This window comes from Saccostrea cucullata, unplaced genomic scaffold (assembly GCF_032062105.1).
Source record: "Saccostrea cucullata isolate Sc308-1 unplaced genomic scaffold, CSIRO_AGI_Scuc_v1 ctg5908, whole genome shotgun sequence".
Classification (NCBI taxonomy): domain Eukaryota; kingdom Metazoa; phylum Mollusca; class Bivalvia; order Ostreida; family Ostreidae; genus Saccostrea; species Saccostrea cuccullata.
The window spans coordinates 1-16354 of NW_026928776.1; the positions used below are offsets into that span (position 1 = coordinate 1).

General features: G+C 35.6%; 1 protein-coding gene and 1 pseudogene across 2 annotated transcripts; both read left to right on the forward strand.

The window, feature by feature from the left end:
* The first annotated feature begins 505 nt into the window (after positions 1–505).
* Positions 506–4581, forward strand: LOC134278688 (zinc finger protein 862-like). 2 transcript variants are annotated; one of them, XM_062760986.1, is made up of 7 exons: positions 506–819; positions 990–1425; positions 1508–1658; positions 1826–2084; positions 2194–2417; positions 3291–3414; positions 3512–3526. In XM_062760986.1, exons 1-6 carry the CDS (start codon positions 541–543, stop codon positions 3298–3300), a joined length of 1359 nt encoding a protein of 452 aa, XP_062616970.1. In that variant the 5' UTR covers positions 506–540; the 3' UTR covers positions 3301–3414; positions 3512–3526. The 2 variants fall into 2 exon arrangements, with proteins under 2 accessions (XP_062616970.1, XP_062616971.1); XM_062760987.1 differs by lacking the exons at positions 506–819; positions 990–1425; positions 1508–1658 and adding exons at positions 3908–3989; positions 4138–4581 and having other exon boundaries at positions 1966–2084; positions 3512–3742.
* Positions 4582–14290: 9709 nt separating this feature from the next.
* On the forward strand, positions 14291–15722 carry LOC134278689 (protein IMPACT homolog; annotated as a pseudogene).
* The last annotated feature ends 632 nt before the right edge of the window (positions 15723–16354 follow it).

Below are 16354 nucleotides of genomic sequence, written 5' to 3' on the forward strand. Positions count from 1 at the left end.
CTAAATGCAAAGTATGATGGAAGGACAGACAGAAGGACGGAAGACGGACATGACGAACACTATATGCTCCAGCCATATTCATGGCAGGGCATAAAAATCCTTCACTGCTCATTAGGCAAAAGTGCTAATTAAGTAAAAGTCTAAAATTTGTAGCCATCTATTGGCAATCATTATAAGATTCCAAAACATACACCTTCATTTTTATGGTACTGAAATTTATCAAAAATCTACATTAAAATCAGGGTTCGACATTCACGCTCGTCACCTCGTCATTTCCATCCCGGAATGGTTTTGGACGAGCTGAATTTTAGTCGGGCTCGCCCAAATGACGACCTGGTGACGAGTTGGGATTATTCAATATATTATGTTAACGTTTTGTAAAATAATAAATATTATGAGCATTGTGAATAAAATGTTTTCTTAAATAGGCTTATTGATTACTTTTTCTTGTCTTCGTAAACAACGATTGTATAAAAATAAAACACGGCTTATATCCGGTTTATATTTTATAATTCATGTACACTTCCGTTAAAAACAAACATGTGGGCATTTTTGTCCGGTGTAAAGAAACCTGCCCAAAATAAAAGAAACTATGAAGAAAATCGCAAAGAAAGATCTTTCAAAGTGTCCTGGACTGCAGGACGCCAATGGCTTCAGTACAAAGATGGCAAAATGTTCTGCACTTTCTGCAAGGAAGCTGGTGTGATTTCTGATTTTTGTCGGGGGTCCACCAGCTTCCGAATCGACTCGGTGAAAAAACACGAAAATTCGGACAGTCATAAACATTCCACTGTTGTTGCAACTAACAAAACCAAAGAGGTATGTTTTAATATAGCCTACTGTCATATATATGAATCAATAATTTCCTAAATCAATATGATCTTGTGGAAAGATAAAAAAAAAAGAACCTTTATATATTATGGGGATTTTCTTTTGGCAGATCAAAATTCCAAATTAAAAAAATGATTTTTTTTATTCTTAATTATTAGCCTGGTACACGGCCTGCAGAGAAGGCTCTCCAGAACCTTAATAAAGAAAATGTCAAAAAACTTGAAATTTTATTCAAAACGGCCCATGCACTTGCCAAAAATAACCGTCCCTACAGTGACTTTGAGTGGATATGTGGGTTAGACGTCGCAAAAGGACTTGTCCTTGGTACTACTTACATCACCGATAAATATTGCAGAAAGTTTGTTAATGCAATCGCAGAGGTTGAAAGAAATAGAACTAAAGAGGCTGTGGAAAAGGTGAAATTTTTGTCAATACTTTGTGATGGGTCCACTGATCAGGGAATAATTGATAATGAAATAGTTTATCTACGAATGGTAGTACAGGGCAAAGCAGAGGTGAAGTTTATTGGCTGTATGCAAGTTACCAAAGCTGATGCCAGAGGAGTATTTCATGCGATGAAGAGGGCTGTAGAAGGTAAACCCACACAGCATTAATGAAATTGCAAAAGTCCCAAGATAAACAGAATCTTTAACTTAAACTTATCTTTTTCAAACAGGAGTTGGGCTTGATTGGTCCAAAACACTTAAGAAAATGGTTGGCCTTGGGTCCGATGGCGCCGCGGTTATGACAGGGAAAAAGGCAGGTGTTGCTGCCTTGTTAAAACAACAACATCCTTCAATCATTTCCATTCATTGTCTTGCCCACAGGTATAACCTAATTATCTTTTAATTTATACAAGCATTGCAAGATGAACATAACACAAAATAAACAGAAAATTATGAAAAATTTCATCTAATTTTGATTAAACATAATCAATAAATTTAAATGTAATTGCTACTGAGCTTTTACAAGTGTATTTATTCATGTTGTTAAGGTTAGAACTGGCCTACAAAGATGCTTTAAAGGGGATCAAAATAGGAGAAAAGGTTGTCTCTGGGCTTTTACTAGGGTTATACTACTTTTACCACAACAGTCCATTGAATAGGGCTAATTTGAAAGAGTCGTATAAAACCCTTGGAATAGACATGAAGATGCCAACAAGAGTTGGCGGCACCAGGTGGGTTGGCCATGTACTACTGGCATTGAAAAATATGTTCCATGGATATGCTGCCATCAAGCAACATCTTTATCAGGTACTTATTTAATTGTATGCTTTTCTATTTATTGCTAGAATTCAGTTTAGACAGCCTTTCAATCTACCTTAATCTAAGGATTTTTTGATATAAACATTTTTATTTTCAGCTTGCATTTGGGTCAGGTGTGCAAGCTATTGCCAAAAGTAAAGCCCTTGGTCTCTATAAGATTCTTGTAGATGACAACAACATCACATTTGCAGCTTTTCTTCTTGACATTTTGTCTCTCCTCCACATCATGTCACAAGTATTTCAGCGGGAAGAAAGTTGCGTGGCAGATATACACAGGGCTCTCAACTCCTGTCTTTCCTCACTCAACAGATTTTCTGAGATGTAAGTAAATTTAAATACATTTGATTCATTAAAAATAATACCACTTGATATGACTAGTGTGGCTGGGTTTAAATTAAAGAATACTCTTGAATTAGTGATGGAGCCTACCTGACAAAGCTTAAATCAGGTGATATGGGACCAGTGGTTTCAAGTGCAAACCTGGCATCATTTTCAAAAGCTAGAACTACACTACTAGACAATTTAAAAATGAGATTGGCACAGAGATTTGAAGATGCAAATATTGGAGTTGTTAAATCTTCAATAATTGTTGACTTCAAATGTTGGCCAGAAAAGGACAGTGAAAATAAATGGGAAGGTAACACAAGTAATTGAAATTAAACATTTATAGTTGTGTTACTTTTAGTTATCCATTTTTATTTTCATTTTTCTTTTTTTTTTTTTGTTGACAATTTATTAAATATAATGTTGCCCTATTAGGTTGTAAGTTATTTAGATCTAACATTTTTTATACATGTATATTTAGTTTTACTAATAAGTCAAACTTTGTTATCTCAAACCTGTTGAGACTGAGAACATCTTTGAGATATCTCAGGATTCAATAATATATCGAGTGTAAAATAATTTAAGAATATGTTTTTGGGATTTCCACATAACTCTGACATATCAGAGATAATGATGTTCAACTGTCTTACTAAACAATTATTTAAGTTGTTCAATATCTTTTATAATTGTACTGTACCATTGTTTTAAATTTAATAATCAAAAAATGTTATCAAATAATTTACTTTTATGGAAAAGAATTTATGCACATTCTTATGAGTATATGCGCTGAAATCATCAAGTTGTGATTTACTTTCTACAACTACCGGTATTTATTTTTTGACAAAGATTTTTGCACTTGTCTTCTTGTAGACTTTGGTGATGAACACATCAAGACAGCAGCTGATCATTTTCAGCAGGACTTGGAGACGGCAGGTTTAGATGCAGATGATGTTTTTCACGAGTGGGTCTTTTTGAAATCAGACATTTATGGAAGGTAAAGAAATCAATTCAAAGAAAGACTCCAAATATAAATGTACATGTATCTAAAAATTGTTCATACATTTATTAATTTATTTATTTTATTGACATAGCTTCCCAGATGTTCATGAGCTGTCTTGGCCTCAAGTGCAGAGGCAATTGAATGGATATGAGAACATCTTTGGACTCATTGATCTTCTCTTGACTTTGCCATCATCAAGCTCAGAGTGTGAAAGAGGGTTTAGCCAAATGAAGAAAATTAAAACTGATTCTAGAACTAGACTTACCGAGGCATCCTTAGATGACCTATTGACCGTCTCGCTTCATTCGGATGCTATTGACAAGTATGATATAACATATGAAGTTACATGTATTTTCACTTGATATGGGGATTTAAGCTGTAAAGCTTATCATGTATTACTGCTTGCACATGCACACATTTATTAATAACAATACATTAATCATTCTCTCTGACAATTAAAAAGATGAATTAAAATTACTGGTTTTAGGTTTGATCCAATCCCTGCAATCAATAAGTGGGTTCATGGGGCAGTGGCAAAAAGAAGACCACAGTTTAATGACAAAAAAAGGGTAAGTAATTGGAAAAAAATTAAGTTACGGTAACCTGTACAATTAAAAAAAAATAACTTCCCAGAAATTTCCACTCTGCTGCAATTCACACTTCATTGTAATGTATGATTTAAAGTCAAAGATGTAAACTAAATTCAACATCTTATAGAAACAACAGACCCAAGGGCAACAGGAAAGAGAAAAGAGACAGAGGACAGAGGAGACGATTGAAATTATCGATGCAGAGACTCAAAGTGAAAGTGTTGAGAGAGAGAGTCAGAGTGAAGATGTTGAGGGAGAGAGTGAAAGTGCTGAGGGAGAGAGAACTCTGGAGGATTCTAGGGGTGACAATGAGGAAGAGACAGACGAGGAAATGAATGGGGAAATAGATGAGGATGAGGGCAGTGAGATAGATTCTGAAAATGATCTCAGTGAAGAGAGAGTTAATGAGATTATATTAAACTTTGAAAAAGAAATAGAGAGAGAAATGCAATGAATAAAATCTTTACTTAAATAATTCCACATTTGTTTTATTTGATTTTTTTATTCGGACGACTTTAAATTCATTCGGGCAACCTAAGATCAGTACCAAGGTTGCCCGAATGACGAGTCCAAATTTTGACGAGTGTCGAACCCTGAAAATTCTAGTCACAACTGTCACAACACGCCGTTTGATGTAAGAGAATCATTTCACGATTATTATATTACGTACTTGATGAAAATACTGAATTTAGAAAACTAATAGAAATATCTTGAAAAACTTCTTTTATTAACCATAAAAGGTACTAACAAGAGGTCCATGGGTCACATCGCTCACCTGAGCACATTGGCTAGAAAAAGAAGCAATCAATTCAGAATTGAAAAGTTATGAGGAGTAAAGGGGGGGGGGGGTGAATTTTAATCCACCTGATGAAGTTCCTATATCAATATATCAAATGACTTTGCTGTTCTTGAATAGAATATTTTTTCCTTTTTATTGATTTGCAAAAATTTGACCCCACCTTGTGAACCAGCCCTACCCCCCCTGTGGGCCCTCATTTGAACAAATCTGATTTAAGACTATACCTGAGGATGCTTCCATGTTAATATGACTAATCATGGCTTTTCTAACCTTGAAATAACTATAACCCTAACCCTCTGAGGTCATGATATGAAGAATATTGGCTCAACTGTTCTTAGAAAGAAGAGTTTTAAAGAATTTCCCTATGTATTCACATGTTAAACTTTGATCAACCATTTTAAAGTTTTAAAGATTTTTCCCATAAATTCCTATGCAAAACTTTAATCACCCATTGTGGCCTGACCCTGCTCTCGGAGGTCATGAATTGAACAAACTAGGATGAATCTACCTTACGTTATGATGCTTCCAATCTATATTAAGTTTCATCGTCTGGACCAGTGGTTCTTGAGGAGAAGATTTTTTAAATGATGCCATTATTTTCACAATAAATCCTAATTATCTCCCCTTGAAAGAGAATTTGGGCCCTTCATTTGATCAAACTTGAGAATCCCCTTTACCCAAGGATACTCATTGTGGCAAATTTCAGGTTGAAATTGGCCTACTTGGTTCTTGAGAAGAAGTCGAAAGTTTACAGACAGATGGTGGAGTCAGACAGACGGATGCCGGACAAAATGTGATCAATAAAGCTCACTTGAGCCTTCAGGTCAGCTGAGCTAAAAATAAAAGACATTTAAATCAAATGTGAAACATAAACAGTAAACAAATAAAATTAATGTCATTAAAATAAATTTTCAAAAAGTTTCATCGTACCACTACCAAATTCAAACTTGACCAGTATTTTTCTTCATGCCATATTCTTTAATTCTCAACTTATATTAAAGCCAATTTCAAAACTTTTTAAGAACATGAAATTTTAGAGCAAAATAAATCCCAAAATTGCACCTTATTCTTGTCTGCACATACAATATTAACATACGTACATCCCTACAAAAGTCCGAGAGTGGAAAATGAAAAGTTATTTTTTAAGTTCAAGAAGGACAACTCTGTCAAAAATCAGTTGAACTTGACCTGAATGTTCTGGTAAAATACCACCCTATCAATACATGTACATCCTTTAAAACTTTAAAGAGTGGAAACTGAAATTTTATTCTTAAATTTTTTTAGTTCAAGAGGAATAACTCTGTCAAAATCATATTGGATCATAACCAAATTCAAACTTGACTACATGCCTGATTTATACATATTCCTATAACGTATCCATATAAATTTTGAGATGAATGTGTGTAATTGTTGCTGTCTGATAAGATAAGGAATGGAAAGTCAATGAGAACAGAATGATGGAACAGGTTACAGGGTAACACTATATATATATATGCCCCCGCCCATTATATGGCAGGGGATAAAAATTTGGATGATAATCTAAGTTTCTTTTTCACTGTAGCCTTATAAACTAAGAAATGGACATTGTGAGCTATAATTAAACTTACCGGGAAGTCCATCACGTAGTCGGCGTGCCAGGCAGGGCGACGCCGAATCCTCGTAGATCGTCGTGGCTCCATCTAGATAAAAACAAGAAAACGCTATCAGTATACACAACACAGATATTTCCCTTGATTTTCATTAGGGCTGGGTATTGGCCCGAGATTTCGTATTGCGATATATTGCGATATTTTTAATTGTATTGCGATATGTATTGCAATATTTTTAATGTAATAAAAATGGCATTTTCTTACTACATTAACTATAATTTACATGCAGAATGTACATAACCATGATAAGTAACCAACACGGAAAAAAAATCTTGTTGATTTCAATTAAGTTATGCTCTGAAATGTCCCCACAAAACAACTTCTGTCTTACTGTTTGGTTTAATAACAAACTTTCATAAGTCCATTTTTATATTTAATGACATAATTCCTTAATCTAAGCATATTGCCAAAATATCGATATTACAAAATCGTATTGCGATACGATATTTTTTGTCATTGTATTGCAATATATTGAAATATCGATATTATTGCCCAGCCCTAATTTTCATAATAAGTCACTACAAGTTTCAGGGTTTTTTCTGGGTCATGTTGAGGTCAGATTACAGATCCCGTTCCTAGTCATAGTTTTCCAATTTCAAATCTTTTTGCCAGTGAAGGTACCCGTAGATATACTATTACTGTAGTAATAATATAAACTTAAAAAAGCGGGCTTCATATTTTAGCTGCTTTGGCACAGACATTGATGCACTAATTCAAGAAACCCATACAAAATCATTATATAAATACAACATACAACGTGGATGTGTGTAGCGCTAAATCAAGAATATACCAACAATTCAATACCTAGTGATGATTATGCTTAATTTTGAATACACCAATATAAAAGACCCTGAGGATCATGATTTGAAGATATTAGAATGAACACTACCTAAAGACGTTTGTCCCCAAAAATTTAAACCTTGGACATAATTTTTGAGTGGGTGGGGCTATGGTTTTCATAATTTTCACTGACAGCAGTATTCCAAATGTAACAAGACCAACAAATTTGACTTCTAGAACTTGACCTTGGAGTTTGACCCACTTTTACCAAACTTTATGAACTTTAACCTAGTTGGCCATAACTTTTGAATACATGTAGCTGATGCTATGGCTTTCATACTTTGAAATTGACCTTAGAGTTTGATCCTTGTTAAGGAAACTAATCTTAACCATAATTTTTCAACTGTTAGTACAAGGGTTTTTCATATTTCAAAGATGTATTCCTTCTGACAAGAACTTTCTTTGGACATCAACAATTTTGACCTTTTGACCTTGAACTTTGAAATTTGAGAAACTTCAACCCTTGCCATAAGCTGTCATGCATGGGCATTTGTGTTTCAGAAACAAATCTAGTTTGTTGAAAAAATTTTTTTTTAACTCTCTCCCTCAATTTTCATATCTTATTTATTATACCTCCGTTTGGTCTTTCAAGTGAATAAATCTGAGTGACTGACAATGATAAGTTTTTGACAACCATGAACTGCATGTGCAAATTTAGAGGGTTTTTTAAGGGGTGGGGGGGGGGGGGCAGTGAAAGTCACCTTGGACCCCCTGAAATCCTTGGACCTCTACTTAAAGCAGCAGATTTATTTGAAATTGTTTTAATAAGTAATAGTTATCATAATATCAAGCTTATCTTTTCTTGATTATCTCCCCTCGAACGTGGACTTGGCCCTTCATTTTAAAAATTTAAACTCCCCTTTACCCAAAGATGCTTTGTACCAAGTTGGATTACACAGACAGATGGACAACAGGTGATCAGAAAAGCTCGCCTGAGCAATCAGCTCAGGTGAGCTAATAAGTCTTTTCTAGCCCAGTGTTTCTTGATAAGAAGATTTTCAAAGATTTTTTCTATACATATTTCGCTGTAAAATTTGATTCCTTATTGTGGCCCATGATTTGAACACTTCCAGAATGCTTTCACATAAGTTTTAGGTTTTCTGGCCCAGTGCTTCTTGAGAAAAAGATTTTTATAGATTTTTCAGATAAACTTCTATGAAAAACTTTGATCATTATCCTTTATGCCAGGCCCTAATCATGAGGGGGAATAGGGGGGTCATGATTAGAACAAATGTTTATGATAGAATCTACATGACCAGAGGGTGTTTCAGTATAAATATGAACAATCATGGCTTTGTTGTTCTTGAGAAGAGGATTTTTAAGGATTTTTCCAAAATATTGCTTTGATCATCCATTGTGCTCCCAATCTATCCCTTGCTTCCATATAAATATGACCAATAATGTCTTTACAATTCTTGAGAAAATATTATTTTAATAAGTTTTTCCTATAATATACTTTGATTGCCCATTATGGGCTCACAACTACCCTGTGGAACATGAATTGATCAAACTTGAATCTACCTGAGGATGTTTCACCATAAGTTTAATTTTTCCTGGCACAGTTGTTCTTGAGGATAAGATTTTTAAAACATGTGACCAAATTTTCACTATTTCTTAATTATCTCCCCTTGAATGGTTTATTTGTTTGTACAAACTTGAATCCCCCTCATCCAAGGATGCTTTGTGGCAAGTTTGGTTAAAATTGGCTTAAGTGGTTTTTGAGAAAAAGTAAAAAATGTAAAAAGTTTACAGACGTATGGACAGACGGACGAAAGACGGACAAAATATGAATTAACAATAAAGCTCTCTTGAGCTTTCAGATCAGGTGAGCTAAAATGACCATCTCTTAATAAAACATAGGTAATCAGAGATTACAGAGCTCACCTCAACGAATGTTGTCTTTAAGTAAGGCAAAGTCACACAATTAACCAACAAAAAGTGTACATTCCAAAAATGAAAATATTTAAGCAATTTTGATCTGATACTTTGAAATAGACCTACATAAAAAAGTTAAACTAGTTCTTCTTCATGAAAATGTAATCAAAATCCAGCATCTGAAGCAAATTTGAGAGTTTTCATCTCTTGATGCAACATTTGTGCAAGTTTGGTTTATACAATGTTATATAAGCCTTATAGTTTTTTGGTAATAGACCTGCACCCATAACTTTTACCTGGTCTATTAACTGAAAAATGTATGTCGAATTCAGCATCCGAAGCAAGTCCATTAGTGTGCATCCTAAGATGTATCGTCCATGCAAGTTTGGTCAATATAGAGCTTATAGTTACTTGGAAATGAAACCTACACCAAAAACTTTAACCTGTTCACTCAACCAGAAAATGATGGTCAGATTCAGCATCCGAAGCAAGCCTGGTAGTATGCATCCTTAGATGTATCATCCATGCAAGTTTGGTCAACATAGGGCTTATAGTTACTTGGAAATGAATCACTCACGAAAAACTTTAACCTATTCACTCAACCAGAAAATGATGGTCAGATTCAGCATCCGAAGCAAGCCTGGTAGTATACATCCTTATATGTATAATCCATGCAAGTTTGGTCAACATAGGGCTTATAGTTACTTGGAAATGAAACCTGCACCAAAAACTTTGACCTGTTCACTCAACCAGAAAATGATGGTCAGATTCAGCATCCCAAGCAAACCTGGTAGTATGCATCCTTAGATGTATCATCCATGCAAGTTTGGTCAACATAGGGCTTATAGTTACATGGAAATGAAACCTGCACCAAAAACTTTAACCTGTTCACTCAACCAGAAAATGTAGGTCAGATTCAGCATCTGAAGCAAGCCCAGTAGTATGCATCCTTATATGTATCATCCATGCAAGTTTGGTCAATATAGAGCTTATAGTTACTTGGAAATGAAACCTACACCAAAAACTTTAACATGTTCACTCAACTGGAAAATGATGGTCAAATTCAGCATCCGAAGCAAGCCCGTTAGTATGCATCCTTAGATGTACCATCCATACAAGTTTGGTCAACATAGGGCTTATAGTTACTTGGAAATGAAACCTGCACCAAAAACTTTAACCTGTTCACTCAACCAGAAAATATAGGCCAGATCCAGTATCTGAAGCAAGCCCAGTTAAGTATGCATCCTTATATGTATCATCCATGCAAGTTTGGTCAATATAGAGCTTATAGTTACTTGGAAATGAAACCTACACCAAAAACTTTAACCTGTTCACTCAACCGGAAAATGATGGTCAGATTCAGCATCCGAAGCAAGCCCGTTAGTATGCATCCTTAGATGTACCATCCATACAAGTTTGGTCAACATAGGGCTTATAGTTACTTGGAAATGAAACCTGCACCAAAAACTTTAACCTGTTCACTCAATCGGAAAATGTAGGTCAGATTCAGCATCCGAAGCAAGCCTGTTAGTATGCATCCTTAGATGTACCATCCATGCAAGTTTGGTCAACATAGGGCTTATAGTTACTTGGAAATGAAACCTACACCAAAAACTGCACCAAAAATGTTAACCTGCTCCAAAAACATTAACCTGGTCATTCCTTCGCTGAAATTGCAGCATCTGAAACTTTGACTGGTACAATGAAACACACTAGAACCATCTTCCATACATGTCTAATCAATATAGGACATAGAAGTACTTAAAAAGAAAACTGCTCCAAAAAAATTAACCTGGGACGCCGACACCGAGGGTATTACATAAGCTCCCCCAACTTCGTTGAGGTGAGCTAAAAATGGTTAAGAGTCATTCATCTGAATAATATTATTTTTTTTTCAACAAAATATATTTATGCCCATGTAAACAAAGATTTGGGGTATATAGTTTTTGCCCTGTCTGTCTTTTTCTCTGTTAATATTTTGTCTCACAAAACTTTTTTGTATTGCTCGTGACAATTAAGACCTTTTCTTGGACAAGACATACTTTCTTTGGGTATGAATATATTTGACTTGACCTTGGAGCTAGGACTTTTATATTTTACTAGTGTACACATTGTGAAAGACCTTTCTCTGGGTATAAGTATTCTTGACCTTTTGATCTTGACCTTAAAGTTTGGCCCACTAAAAAAATCTATAACCTTTGCCCTAACTTCTGAATAAAATTTAGAACTTGGGCTTTTATATTTCATGCGTATTCCTTGTGACAAAATCTTTCTATGAATACTTATGCATTGTAGCAACAACTTTGACCTTTTTAACCTTGACCTTGGAAATTGATCTAGTTTTAAAAAAAAATTACACTATGGATATAACCTTGAACAGTTGGTGCTAGGGCTTTTGTATTTCACATGTATATTTTTGTGACAAGTCCTTTCCTGGAGATAACTGATTCTTACCATTTGACATTGACCTGCGAGTTAGACTCTCTCTTCAAAAAAAAAAATTAGCATTGGCCATAACTTTTGAAGGATTACCTTGGGCTTTTATATTTAATAGGTTTATTCATAAGTATTTGAAAAAAAAAATCATTTTTGTTGATCACTTCTCCTTGAAGTTTAACTTGCATTGAAATTCTACTTTGCCATAGGCTATTATATGAAGGCAACAGTGTCTTTCACATTTTTCAGATTTGGCAACATAGTTACATGTATGTGAAATAATTCAAGATTGATCTGCATGTGGATAAAGATATAATTTTAAAAATTCAAAACATGCAAAATTAAATTTATGTTGAAAGCATGGTAGGCAATTCTCATAAGAAATCTTCATGCGCATGCGCACTTTTAACCGGATGTATTCAATTTTCCATAAAAATGAACATTGACATTTATCTATTGCAATTTCACAAATAAGTCGCAAAATTATACATGTTAAACTAATAATAATACACTTGAATATACATGTAAACAAATAATTCAAAATATATGTTCCGGTCTAATCCCTCATGGTTTTTGCTGGAGGGCGAATGTTCGGGTATTCACCGAGTGTTATTTTTATGAAAAGCTGTATAAAGTCGCAAATTAAATACGAAGACATCAAAAAACCAACCTCATCTCGTAGGAATCTTCTTCTGTGCAAGTTGTCTCGTTGAATAGCAGTGTGAAATCGCAGAATGAATGCAAATGCAGAAGCAAAAGCTATGACGGATGTTGACAGGTGAACCTTCAAAATCAGTCTGACGTAAGCAGGTTCGCGTCACGTGATCAATGTTTCGGAATCCCCTGAAATCGACAATTTACGGGGAGTGTATAGAAATACGTTTTAATAGCAATAACCTGAGAATTTTCTTTCAACTTCTCTGACATCAATTAAAACCAGGGGTATAGCTAGGGTACTTTTGAAATGGACGCCCGAGGAGGCATGAGGTTTGGGAAAGCCGTGGTGTAGACCCAGCTATAAGTGAATTTCCGATATTTTCGACCTTCTTGATCGCTTTCTGCGAAAATCTATACTGATTTCAGGGATGTGTACTTGAATAATATTACACTATCGCATCCTCCCCAAATGTTTTTGTGGTGATTAATTTTCATTTATATTTTATTTACATGAAATCTCTCTCTCTCTCTCTCTCTCTCTCTCTCTCTCTCTCTCTCTCTCTCTCTCTCTCTCCCCAATATGATATGGACCTTTGTGAGTACAATTTTTTAAAATAAAAATTAGTATTGAAATACTGTAAGTCAGAATTGTAGAATTAAGATTAATGGAACTGAAGCTGTCGGAAACTTTACCATGGCCACATTCCTGTCATCATCATAGACCGTTGCCAAAATGTGTACGACCCTGTCTCATTCTGGGAGAGAGCTATGTGCGGACTTCGAACCGTGGCTTGAGACGATGCATCCCTGTAGACCCTTAAGACAAGGATTCAGGGATATAAAAGGCTCTTAAAGGAAGCAGGACATATTTTACCATTTATAAATTGTAAACCAGTGACGTAGCAGCGTTTTTCTGTGTGGGTGAGGGGCACTCACTTTCTGCCCGAAATAAAAAAAATCAATCTACCTGAAAAAGAAGAAAATTGTCCAAACTTGAACATCCTATTTCGTAAAAGGGGATAGGCGACAATTTGTTTTAACTTGATTAGAATTGTCTGTTGGATTGCTTTATATTCACATTAAATGAGTTTATTGCATATAGAGAAGACTATATAGGGTTTGGAGGTGGATAAAGTATACAGATTGGATAAAGATTGTGTCTAAAATTAGGGAGTGAAAGGAAGTTGATTGACCAATGCTAGAAAGTGGAGAAATTTTCCACAAAAGTGTGCAAAAAAATCTTGTGCCGTAAATTGCACATTTTTGTATTACGGGATCTGTAGCGTTATGGTCAAAGACTAATACATGTACAAGAAACCATAACGCTACAGTTCTGCAGCTAGCGTGTAGGGTCCTGATTGATCTTTTTTTCAGCCTCTGGTTAAAGCCATCAACAGGTAGGCCCCTTCCGACTACATTTATCACCCGACGACACTGGAGGACCTCGGACCCCCCCCCCCCCGATCACCCAGAGCTCCGTCCAAGAGACGACAACACAAGAGTCGACAAACTCTGTCGCACCGACTCACAAGATCGACAAACTTTGTCACAAAATCTCAAAGATCGACAAACTCTGTCACACCAGCTCAACGATCGACAAACTCTGCAAAAAGCCCAAAGATCGACAAAAAATGTTTCACAAGCCCAAAGATCGACAAACTCTGTCCCACCAGCTCAAAGATCGACAAACTGTGTCACACTACCTCAAAGATCGACAAACTCTGTCACACAATTTCAAAGACTGACAAACTCTGTCACACAATCTCAAAGATCGACAAACTCTGTCACACAATTTCAAAGATTGACAAATCTGTCACACCAAATCATGGATTGACAAACTCTGTCACACTTGAAAAAAAAGATCACGTGACGTCTCAGGGTATGGCGGCTTAGTTTTGAGCTCCGGAGATTTTGGTCAATTTAGGGCATTTCTAGCAGGATTTAATATTCGTATTTTGGTTGACTGTTTGTTTCTGTACTTTGAGAGAGCTAACTGTGATATTTGTGAAATTTCTGCATTGACAATGCCGTCAGACAGAAGAAAAACCGGGGCTACTTCTAAAAAACAGGTTGAGGAGTGCTCACAGAAGAATGCAGGTAGTGAACCGTTAGAAGACCCAGCCGATAATGAGTCAATTGTTGCCACTATTCAGGACATTAAATCATCAGTGGAAACTATTAGAAATGATTTGTCGGAGGGTGATCAGAGTGTAAATGCAAAATTAAAATATGTTTCTGAACAAAGTGAGAGCAATTATGAAGATATATCTTTGCTGCGTCAAGAAAACGCTCAATTGCGGAGAGAACTGGAATTACTACGATCGGTTGTAATCCGAATGGACAGGAAAATGTCCGTCATCGAAAATGATGTTACGGATCTTAGATCAAGGTCAATGCGGGATAATATCCTCATTCATAATTATCCTTTCGAACCCAACGAAAACCTAACCACGTCCATGCCAGCTACTTTTAAAGAACTTCTGGGGGTGGATGTCAGCTTTGTAAGGATTCATAGGAATGGGGTTCGTCCAGAATATAATTCCGATCGACCTGTATCCATTACCGCAAAGCTGACTGACCGTAGTAAAATCAACACAATTCTTAATGCCCAAAAGCTAAAGAAAATTGCTAAACAACCATTGCCTTTCTTTATTACAACGCAGCAACCTGCATCTATTGTTTCCGCTCGAAACAAGGTGTTTGATACGGCAGATAGTTTGCGCAGCCAAAACATCACTGTTAAGATTCAAAAGAATCAGGTCATCTTGCCCAACGGCTCCACATATAAAGATGACGTACCATTTCTCACAAATGCAGATGCTTTATTGGTAACACCTGAAGAGACAGAACACCTAGACTCGGTTGAAATAAAAAACTCGGACCCAATCAAAAAGGACGGTTCGGAATTTATGGCTTTCGGTGCTCGAGTTAAAAATGTGGAAGATGTACAGCAAAGTCCTAATAGATCCCTATGCAGCAAGTGCTGATAACCGAATTTTGGTGTACAGATTATCTACAGAGAACGGTACCGTTCACGAAAATTATCATGACGATTCAGAACACGGGGCTGGGCGTAAGATGCTGCGCTACATGAAAGAAAACAATATAAACAATGCAGCTTTCGTTATCACAAGGTGGATGGGGGATGCCCATATTGGACCCCAGAGATTTTCAATTATGGAACAAGTGATTAATGAAGTCGCCAATTCTTTAGAAATGTGACTTTTCAAACAGTTTAAGACTGACGGTAACTATAATATCAGGTGACCTTTTTGATCTTGTAAATATGTTCATTTTTCATATATAGGCCTAAGTACGAATATTAATGCCGTTTTCCCTTCAAATTCAATACAACGAAAGTTTTTATTAAGAATATTATTTTTGTTTAATATATAAATGGGTAAAGCCGGATTTAAAAGTAGTTTTCAACTTGGAAAATATATTCATACTTTTCCGGATTTAAATGTTTACCCTTTTTGGTTTACTATTTTTTTCTCGAAGCGGCATATCCGATATGATTTGTAAAATGTCTTTGCCCTATCGACTAAATCTCTAACAAGACGTGCACACCTATCACTCTATGATGCATGTGTCTTTATTGCTAAACCATTCTTTAATCTCCTCTTTTATCTTCTCTTCTATCTTTCGCATGTTTAGAGCAACACTTTTTCTGATGGTGAGTAAATATTTGAATTCTGGATGTTTCGGGACCGCGACGTTTCGGGACCCCGACGTTTCGGGACCTGACAACACGTTTCGGGACTTGGGTTAACACGTTTCGGGACTTGGGCTAACACGTTTCGGGACTTCTTAAATATTTTGTTAAGGAAATGAAATAAAACTTGTTTACTTGTGTTTTTAAGTTTATACATGTATAATTTCTTAGTTTGATACACAATTTATAATTTAAAAAGCACAGATTGGAGTTTTTATTAGTTTTAAAGTTTGCATACGGCATGGAGCACGCCTGCCGAGAAAATCTCTCTTTAATTTCTCTTTCAGTATTTGATATATTACCTCTCTTTAATTTCTTATTTCAGTATTTGATATATTACCTTTATAAAATAGTTGGTTAATAATTGACCAAA